At 34.0% G+C, this 10,850-nt stretch overlaps 1 protein-coding gene across 1 annotated transcript; it reads right to left on the bottom strand.

Annotated features, from left to right (window-relative positions):
• Positions 1-430: 430 nt before the first annotated feature.
• Positions 431-4,465, bottom strand: LOC131634380 (protein CHAPERONE-LIKE PROTEIN OF POR1, chloroplastic). The gene is made up of 5 exons (XM_058905049.1): positions 4,208-4,465; positions 3,978-4,063; positions 1,189-1,571; positions 759-835; positions 431-673 (listed from the first exon to the last, which is right to left on the bottom strand). The coding sequence occupies exons 1-5, from the start codon at positions 4,264-4,266 to the stop codon at positions 523-525; spliced, it is 756 nt and encodes a 251-aa protein (XP_058761032.1). The 5' UTR covers positions 4,267-4,465; the 3' UTR covers positions 431-522.
• Between the last annotated feature and the right edge of the window lie 6,385 nt (positions 4,466-10,850).

Below are 10,850 nucleotides of genomic sequence, written 5' to 3'. Positions count from 1 at the left end.
CGAGATATAACTCCTATAAATAAATTTAACTTTTTTCAAAATTAGTAGCTGCTGTCAATTGATGAGCCAATTAACTTTCAAATTCCATTCGTACTTTACTTTCTTAATTAGATATAGACTAAATTTTAATATGGTGAGGTTAGGAGCTTGTTACTCATCTCAATATAGTATTGACACGTCTTTGAAAACTATAGTGATAGTACTTTTTTTTTTATTATTGAAAACTATAGTAATGGACATATCCTTTTCTTTAATAAATGGAGATGATCCATACTCCTCAATATGAATCAAAATTAGGGCAAGTTAGTCGCGTGGACAAAGTCACGTATCAAGGAGGAACATGCTCCAACAGCCAACTGAAGTTTAGTCAAAAAAACCATGGCTTCTCAGTAATATCTATTATGCTGACAGTAGTAAGTAGAAACTGAGGTAAATGCAAAAAAAATTTAGAGTTTGATCACCTAGAAACTCATTAAGAGTACAGTACACTGAATGAAACTATGGAAGAATAGTTGCCACATTTCACTTGAAAAAAGTACAACCAACAAACAAGAAAAAATAAACTACTAAAGATGTTAAGAGTTCAAGGGTCCAAGTTGGGCGCAACAAAATTGCTGGAATATTGGGTACCAGCAATGAGCCAGAGACCCATCCAGCCACAAGAGCTCCAAACCTATAATTGTGAATTGCAGGATAAGTGATTGTTAATAACAAAAATCAAAGGAAAAACATAAGTTGAAGCTAGTTGTAACACTTACCCGATAATGAACGCTCTAGCCAAACTCTTTGTCTTTTCATTAAGGAAGTATATGCAAGCAGCCAAAGAGATTGCCACCTATAGCAAAAGAATTGGCATTGTCACTATGCAAATATTCAGGCACATGGCGAGGAGGGGTGGCAGAGTGAGAGAGCAATGAATTTGTTAAAATATGTTCTCTTGCGTAACTCCGACAACATGAACCTTAAGATTAAATAGTTCAAATTTGAACATATTCACTTTAACATGCCTTCATACACGGGGTGAATAGACGGAAGGTTGTAGTTGTAGACACGTATTAACAAAGGTAATATCAAAAGTTTATCCAAAAGACTGAGACTTAAAAATGGGCACAGCCAAGCTGAAAATCAAGAGTTGCTCATTTAATTATACACATTGTAAAGATCAATAATAAAAGAAACTCAGCAAACCTGAAAAGCAGGTCCAGTTTCAGCAGAATTCATAATGCTCCAGCCACCCATGAAGGCAAAGAGAAATAATCTTCTGAGGATAATTTCAGATGGTGGAAATTCAACAGTGTTTAACACGTTCTTAATCCATGGTGGGGACTCCTCTACTTTCTTTTTCAACTTTGTTTTCAAATTAATTTTTGTTTTCCTTCTTTGTATGAAACTAGCCATCAATATTTTTTCAAAAGCAGCTTCTATTGATTCTACACTCCTCTCATGTCCAGCATATTGTTGCAACAGAAAATTTCTTGACCCCCAAATCTCTTCTTCAGAAGCATCCCGGCTTACTCCAAGGCGTCGGAAAGGATCCCAAACACTGACTCTGGGGAATTTCGGGGCATTACCTGCAGAAAAGGGATCATGTGTGTACACATAAATTCATCAATTCCATAAGTTGGAAAATAAAAATAGAGAAGTGTAGCTATGTAGTAGAAAAATCATGAAGCAGTGATCCAAAATGTCATGTTAAAGTCAAGGATATTTCAAAGTTTAAATCACTCAACAAGCTATCAGGAAAGGACATTAAACTAGTAAATGCAATGTTGTACTTGAGATTAAATGCTCAAATATTAAATCTGAATTTTTTTATATAGCCATTATTATAGCCATCAAATCAAGAAGATCAAGCCCTTCTTCAGGAGATTCAGGAGAAGCAAGGGTGGGAGCAAAGGGAGCTTGACTTAAGCCATAAAATTCAGAAGCTTGTTAGTGGTGGATAGCAAAATTTGTCATACAAATGCGAAATTGCGACCTAAGGCGTCACCATGGTAGGTGGTGCTTCACAAATTGCCTATGGCAGCTGGCACAAATCTGCCATGATCACTATTTAACAGAAGTGGTGATAGGAATGTGGGGGAAGATTTGGGCCACTCATTGGTGGATAAGGGGACTAGGCCCAATGTGTAGAGAAATCACATTAGCAAATGTTACAAGGGAGGAAAAGAATCTGAACAGACAGGGAACGTGGAAATAGCATGAGAAGTAGGTTATATAATGGGAAAGGGAGAGAGATTGGGGTATTAAATAACTTTTGTTATAGTAAGAGTGTTCATCAAGATATTCTTGGTGAGGGAAGCTACTTGGCTCTGGGCCTGATAGAATACCCTTCTGTCTGATTTTTCTTACCAAATCTGTAATTGTTCATCATGTTGAGTACAATTTACAGAGACTATTGATCATTTATTGTCACTATTCTATTAACTGGCTTGAGCAGCCCAGTTATGGGAAATTAAGCTAAAGAATAAACAAGTGTTATTAACATATATATTAAAGAAAAGAAATAGTGATATTGGTGTGCAAGATATATTGAATAAATAGGGCTTCAAAAGAATTGGGGCAATGTGGCATAATAATTTGGAAAGTGATTACATGGAGATGTGAAATTAATCACAAATAGAAAACAATAAGAATGGTTGTTGCATTGACGCACCCTCGGTATGCTTTTACTAAGGCTTTGTTTGCGAGTTTGGAGGGGAATGGAGGAGAGGGCTTTGGAAAATAGGAAGAATTTGGTGAAAAGAATAAAAAAAAAAATTGGGTAGGAGGGTTTGATTTTATTCATAACACCAAAAACCCCCCTAAAATGGGGGAACTCAAAAATTGTATTGAAGGAGGGTTTTGGAGGGCTTATATAAAATTTTCCAAATATCTTTTAGGTTGTTATACTATTTTGAAAATTAAAAATTTAGTAATGATAATGACTCTTTTATCATTCTAAACAAAATCATTTTTTCAAAAAAAAGTTAAATATTTTTCTATATTTTTTTAAATTTTCGTTTTCGGAAGTCTTCCCCTCCCCTCCAAACTCGCAAACATAGCCTAAAGAAAACAATTTCACTGCTTCATTACCATTATAATATGAATCATTTCGAAGAAAAAATGTTAAACAGAAGTATAAAAAACTCCAACATGACTCATTTAAGCCTCCCGAGTCCAGGCTATGTTGTGTTTTTTTTAATTAGATGAATAAACTTGAATAGCTATCGCCTATCAGTGTGCTACAGCTTAGTAGCTTATTACCAACACAGGTTGGTGATTTCCATCTTTACCTACAAGTGGTACAGCAACAGCAGATACAAGGCTCATGCCTCTGGCTAGAAATGCTCAAGATAGACCTTGCTTCCATTTATTAACAAGGCAAACCTTTACTGTTTGCTTGCAACTAGTGCAAAACTAAAACCCAATACGTTTTAAACAAAAGCTCTCCATTTTAGATACAGTTCCACTATTAAATAGAAGTGAGGAAGCACAGAAACCATAATAATAGCATGCAAGAAGCTCTGGAAGGGAAATCGCGACATAAACTAGCACTTTGTGAGCCCATAGGATGGAAGCATCTTTAAGTAGTTGCGTTTCGACCAATTCATTTGCAGGGAAGGAGTAGTGGTATAAGAAAAACCCTAGACCAACTCATTAAGAGAGTTTCAAATATAAATGGTCTATCTTTGAGTTTAATACATGATAGGGAATTATGACATCTTCTGATTTATGTGACCAAGCCAACCTAACGGGATAAGACTTTTTTGTATTATGACAAACTCTATAGTCTCGATACCTCTGTAAAAAAGGTGTGTCTGTGTTAGTGTTGGTGTCCGAGCTTCCTGACATATATGACCAATATTGCTTAATTGTTTATTCATACACAAGAATATGCACAATCAGTTACTAGTCTTCAATTTCATCGATTACTCAGCCAAATAGCAATATTCAAACATTCACATAAATTCAAAGATAAAACACGTAGACCATACCTCCATACGGCGTATCCACCGCGCATCTAGTACGAAACGAAACATCAGAATTTCTCGTTGGTTTTCGCGTAATTTCCCGGAGGGGCCTGGAAAAGCCAAATTCGTTAACATAAATGAAAAAATAAAAACAAACTATGAATCTGGAACCAGTAAAATGAAAAGAACATTAGTGATTAATCTGAAAATTGAAGCGAATTAAAGAACTATGAAGAAACGGAGAGAGGGAGTACAGTTTCTTGGTGAGGAAAGCGGTGGCGAAATTGGGAGATGAAAGTGAAAGAGACACCATGTTGAGCGTTGTTTATTGAAATTATAAGAGGGAATTCGAGAAGTTTCGAAACCCTAATTGAAGAGCATGTAAGATTCACCGTCGCCGGGAAATGGAACGCATTCGTTTCGTTCTGCAAGAGGGAGGAGCCAACAACGATAACGGATTAGGTGTTTATTTTAGAGTAACTCTCCTTCACCGCTAGAGTACGCACCCGTGTGCAAAGTGCATACTACTATTACAAGTACCCATTTTTAAATCTTGTGCCATTTTTTAAAATTAATTTCAGACCATTTTTAAAATGATTTATTAGTAATTATATTAACATATATTAAAATATTTTACACGACTTCAATTTATTATAAATATTTAACTTTTCTTTAATCTGTACAATAAGGGTAATAATCACTAAAAACTTATACACACTATATTAGAGTTAAATTCTGATGATAATGCAATACATATGCACTTAAATTTATCTATTAGCAAATTAATCTGTAAATTTTTAAGTTTATTTTGTCAGCATGTAATATTAAATCTGCAGTAAAATTCACATGTAGTTGAAAAAAAATTAAAAAAATATATAAAAGACGTTCATTCAAGCTTACTCTTTAATATATATTTTTGTTTGAAACATGATTATATTAAAAATTATAGAGAAATATTGGTTAGTTTGGTATTAAAACTTAAAAATTTGATTATTTAAATAAATAAATAAAATTTAAAAAAAGTTTTAAAGATAAAGAGATAAAAGAGAAAAAGAGATTCTTAGTTTATCTAGTTCAACCCCACAATTTAAAATTATGTATAATCTCCTTATATTTGAGATTTTTTTTCAATAATCCAACTTATTACATTCTTATCAAAGTATATTTTAATCCAACTAACCTAAACTTTAAATTTCTCAACACAAAAATTTGCCTACAACTTAGTCTCTTAATCTTTTCAAAAATATCGCTACAACTTAATTTTTAGAGCAAATACATTCAATTATAAAGTAGGGGTGTGCATGGTAACCAAACCGTAAGAACCAATCCATTTTAATAGTTCTGGTTTCAAAACCAAACCACTTTTGATAAAAACCAGTTTCAAAATAGAAAATGGTTCCAATCCAGTTCTAAACCGGTTCTAAACGATTTTTAAATAAAAGCAAATTACAAATATATTTTATTTTATTTTATTTCTACAAAGATACACCACGTAACTTGATAAATTTTTTATTATTCTTATTCTTATAATTAATATTAGTTTGGCGGATTATTTCATAAAATCTTGGTTGAGCCATATACAGTTACGATAATAATTCCATCTTACAAAATATTTGTTTAATTTTTTCAATTGCTGTTCTTAGTTAAAACCTTATAATATTTTATTTTATTTTAATAATTACTATTATATTTGTAATTATAACTGCAGTTTAAAAGAATAAATTTTCCTCTAAACATAAATAATATTAGTTATAAAACATATTTATTAATATTTATATTTTTAACTATATCACTACTAACTTTTACAGTTACTAACACATAATTTGTTATATTTCTAAAAAATATACCATGATTTCTTTTGCTTTTATTTATTTAATATAATAAAATAAATTTTAAAAATTAAATTATCAAATAATTTTTTTTTATTTTCTCATCCGAAAAAACAGTTTTAAAATTTAGATTTTCTCATTTTTTTATCTCTAAAACAGTTTTAAAAACTTACAGTGCCAAACACAAACTTTTCCAATTCTTTATTCAAAAAGAGTATTTTTAATACAAATTTACAAAACACTTTTTAAAAACTAAAAATCAAAATTGTTTCAAACAAGCCCTTAGTTTTCAGTTCTTAGTTTCCATTTTTTTTTAAAAAAATCATCCGTAGCCATTGCCATTTCTCAAAAATTAGGACAACATTAATAGTAATATAATCGCAATCCTCTCGGTAAACAATAGAAAAATACAAAAAAAAAAACACAGCACTACTTTTATACTATATGTATTCATTTTCAATTTGGTTTTATTCATAAGAACCGGTTTTATTAAATGGGTACCGGTTCTTGCTTTGGTTAACAATATGAAATTGAATCAGTTTTCATCCAAGTCGAATTTGGTTTTTAAAATTGGTTTACGGTTTTTTTGAAATTGGTTCTTGTAAACCAGTTTTTTTTGCACACCCCTATTATAAAGTGTTTATGTTTATAATTTTCACTCAAACTCAGAGGATGCAAATAAAGTTTTAGCACAACTACAAGTATTTCTTGTTTCAATAAAATGTGCATAAACTTAGTCATCAATCGAAGTTTAAATTTTAATTTCTTACCTTAGAGGGAAACCTCTACATTTTTTTCATTAGAAAATTATCTTCTAAATATTTGTTGACTAATTATTGGAGGATAAAACTCTTAGGTTTTGTTTGAGAGTTTTGAGTGAAAATGAGGGGATGAGTTTTAAAAAATAAAAGTATATTGGTCAAAAAGTACAGGGTGTGTGTTTTCCTCCTGTAAAGGCCGAAAGACTAAGACCCTTGTAAGTATATTGCACATTAGAATAGTGAGGTATTATCCACGGTGTAACATCCTATTTTTATTAGATTTTATTTAATTATGATTATTTGATATTTGATAATTGTTTGTGTGTTTATTTAATTATTGTTTGCGCGATAATTATTTAATTGGGTGACAATATGTTATTTAGCTAATTAATAAATGGTAGAATTTTATTTGAAATTAGTTAAATGGGCTTAGTTGAGTGAGAAAGAGTATTAGGTGGGTTAAGCCCAATGAGATAATGAGAGTTAGAAGAGAATTTTATGAGTTAACCTAAATTAGATAGAAAGATAGAAAGAAAAGTAGAGAAGAGAAAAGAGGCAAAAGAGTAGAAGAGAGAAGAGGAGAGGATTGTAGATTCTTGAAGTTAGAAGGAGAAATTCAAGAGGTAAGGGTTTGAATACAAGTTCTTGTAGAATCTATGATTGGGTAATGTTGTATGTGTTAAAAACATGGGATTTCACTTTGGGTATTTTCATAATCCATGAGATTTGTGTTGTTTGATGTTGTTTATGCTTAGAATGGGTAGAAATAACATGTAATTCATGATTCTTTACTTGACTCTATGGGTGGGTTTTGATTTATAACATGTTGGATGAAAAGAATGTAAAAACCTAACTTTGGGATTTGGGTGAAATTCATGGATTTGCATAATTAATGAAACTTTGATGAATCCAAGGATACATATGGGTTATGTGTATGTTATGTATGTGAAATTCGTGTGCAAATAATGAACTGAACTGTGAATTGAGTGATGAAATGAGAAAGAGGGAACTGTGCTGAGTTTACACAGAAAATTCACTTTTGCGCTCTGTTCGCGACGCGAACGAGAGGTGGCGGCGCGAATTGAATGAATTTCTGAAATGATTTGGTTCTGCCTTGTACTTCGCGGCGCGCACATATGGATGCGGCGCGAACTGAATGCATTTTTGAAATACATTGTTTCTGTCTGTTACTTCGCGGCGCGACCAAGGGTTGGCGGCGCGAACTATATTCAAAATATTTTCTTGTTTGTTTAAGACTTGACTTGCATACCTATTACTTCTATATGTTCAATATGTGTTATTAAATGATTAAATGACATGTGTGAGGTGTAATTGAATGTATTATGTAATGGAATGCTAAATGATGATTGTGTTGAGATTGGATTGAATTGCATGTTGTGTAATGTTGTGCAAGGTTGGAAAGATGTGATTGTGTAGTTTAAGAGATAGAGAGATCGTCTTAAATGCATGAGTCTTGTTTTGTTGCACACGTACACAAGCATGAGTCTTTGAAAGTGGCAATGTTGGGTAATCTCGCGAAGGTTATTTACTTGTCCCAAACCTAACGAGTACGGGGTTTGAAAGCTTAACGAGTATGGGGCTTTGAGGTGGTTATCTAGTCTAGAGAGATTGACAATCGGCATGACCGAAAATGATAACGGAGGGATCCACATGCATATCGCATAGAGTCACACTTGAGTCGCACGTGTCGGTGTGAAATGTTGTTATGTGTGATTATGTGGTATGAATGTGTGGATGTGAATTTGATTGATTTGCATATATGTGGAATGATGAATCCTTTTATATGAATTAGAGAATGTGATGAGAATGAGATATATGTGATTAATACATATTTGATGTGAAATGTGAAATATATATGTATGAGTGATATATGTGTATATATGTAAATTGTCAATATATGAGGTTGTGAATTAATTGTGATGATTAATTGTATTAAACATGTTAACTTTATATTGGAGATAAATACATGTGTTGTGAAGAGTGATGAATTCTTGAAATGTATGCTTAATTATGTTGCATTTCCCATTATTATATTTTCTATTTAGAATTTGAATTCTCACCCTTCTGTTTGAATGTTATCCTTCGTTGATAACGTGCAGGTTCCGACGAGTAGTAGCTTGTCCGAGGATTTAGCCGAGGAGCTCCTGAGTTTGTTATTGGATTAGGTAGCGAGTCATATGCTCTGATCATGTAACACTTGGGGGGATTTTATTTAGACTTATGCTTATGTTTGGATATTGCTATTTCCTATGTTTTGTTGGATATTCGGATGTATTTGTTTGAGATCTCGGATATGTTGTTTAAGGCTATGTGGCCAAGATTGTGGATTTAAATGTTAATTCGAATTTGGTAGATGAATATAGTATGGGATATATTCATTGAAATTTTAATAGCAATTCAATTGTTTTCCGCAAGCGTTTATGCATAATGTATGATAGCATGAGATTTACATTGTGTTACAAATATGATCTTTGCATATTAAGAATGTTGGATGTTTTGCTTTAGGTTTTCATTGTGATGAAAATAACATGTGACTCCCTTTTCCTTATGCATGATTACTCTGTGTGATTGTATGATATATTTGGGGTTAGAAAAAGGGGTGTTACACACGGCGGTGAGAAGTCCTGTGAGGTGCTTTTGAGATTGTTTAAGGAACCAGTTCACATGAGGTGTGAGGTCTTGCAGGCGACTGACGCTTCTTGATTGTAGACTGATGGCTAGATTGGTTGTGTATGTTACGGTGGTAATAAGTGTATGTAATAGACAGTGTATATGTCTTATAGTCTGTCCTTTATCCCCTTAAGAGATAATGTATTTATAAAGACCTTAAGGACCTAGGGTTTCCTTAGGAAAAGCCACCACTCACTTAGTCAAATGGTGGACAGTTGAATCCTTATTTCCAAAGGAGATGGGGTCAATAACAACTTTGAATTTTTCTTTATCCAAGACACATCTTATCAACGTTTTATTTCCCTCCATGGACGAGTAAGACTTAAGGGTGAGGAGATACCTCCCTTCGGGTGACTTTATGGCGTCGCCTTCTCCTAGGGATGTACTAGAGCATCGCCCTAGGCAAGGTATTTTGCAAATACAACACTACATAGTTCTTCAGGCACGAGACCTTCTACAAAAGCAAAGTGGTTTTTACCTGCGACTAAGGGGAGTATCCTAAGAACAGGTGCTTCCCCTTGCGAGGCTTTGGTTGACTTATGGGTCAAGGATTTTTTGGATAATAATGTGTAGTTGAATTGGCATTAAGTCACTCGGGCGAAGCGCCTTGACCTTTCAGGCGTGACTTCCATTGGGCCCTCTAGCAAAATTGGAAATCAAGTTTTCAGGGCTTGACATATGGCGCCTCTTAGGCGTGTTTTACCGGAAGCGATTTTGCTCAAGGAAATATTAATTCTCTCAGGCGAGAGTCTAATTAGTCTGAGGAATCTAAGTTTCTCAGACGGTGCAATGTATATCATGGATGATGAGACACCGAGTCCCTCAGGCGAGGCGTGTTAACCTTTCAAGAAGAACGTCCTTTAAGCCTTATAGCAAGAGTGGAAATAAAGTCTTCGGGGCTTGATAAAGGTCGTTCCTCTTAGGCGTGATTTATTGTAAGTGATCTTTCCCGATGAGACACTAGGTCCCTCAAGCGAGAGTCTAATTAGTTTGAGGAATATAAGTTCCTTAGACGCTATAATGCATAACCCGACTAATGAGACACTAAGTCCCTCTGGCAGGCGTGTTAAACTTTCAGACGAGACTTCCATTGAGCCTCTAACAAGGCAGGAAATCAAGTCTCTGGTGCTTGAAATAGGTTGCACCTCTTATGCATGATTTATTGGAAGTGATCGCGTTCGTGGAAACACTAAGTTCCTCAGGCGAGAGTCTAATTAGTTTGAGGAATCTCAGTTCCTTAAATGTTATAATGTTTAGCCTGACTACACTAAGTCCCCCAACTGGGACTTCCATCGAGTCCTCTAACAAGACTGTAAATCAAGTTTGTTGGGCTTGACATATGTCACGCATTTTAGGTGTGTTTTATCGGAAGTGATTTCGTCCAAGGAGACCTTAAGTCTCTCAGGCGATTATATTTTCGTCGGGTTAGCATAGCCTAGGAGCGTGGCAAGGATCCTCTGAGAAGGTCCAACTATGTGTATTTCCTTGAGGCAAGGGTCTTCGTCAAGAAGTCCAGCATAGGGTATCGACTCGAGAGGCGACAATGATCTTCGTCAAGAAGTCCAACACAATGTATCGCCTCGAGGGGCGACAAGGATCTTCTTTATGAAGTCCAA

This window comes from Vicia villosa, linkage group LG1, assembly GCF_029867415.1.
Source record: "Vicia villosa cultivar HV-30 ecotype Madison, WI linkage group LG1, Vvil1.0, whole genome shotgun sequence".
NCBI lineage: Eukaryota > Viridiplantae > Streptophyta > Magnoliopsida > Fabales > Fabaceae > Vicia > Vicia villosa.
The sequence above is the reverse complement of the archived record's forward strand: the minus strand, read 5'-3'. Positions and strand labels throughout refer to the sequence as shown.

Coding starts and splice junctions, on each gene's coding strand:
- LOC131634380 (XM_058905049.1), bottom strand. CDS start 4,266: ATGGTGTCTCTTTCACTTTCATCTCCCAATTTCGCCACCGCTTTCCTC. Junction 1,572..3,977: donor GGTGGATACGCCGTATGGAG/GTATGGTCTACG, acceptor CCTTTTCTGCAG/GTAATGCCCCGAAATTCCCC. Junction 836..1,188: donor AAACTGGACCTGCTTTTCAG/GTTTGCTGAGTT, acceptor CTTTTGCTATAG/GTGGCAATCTCTTTGGCTGC.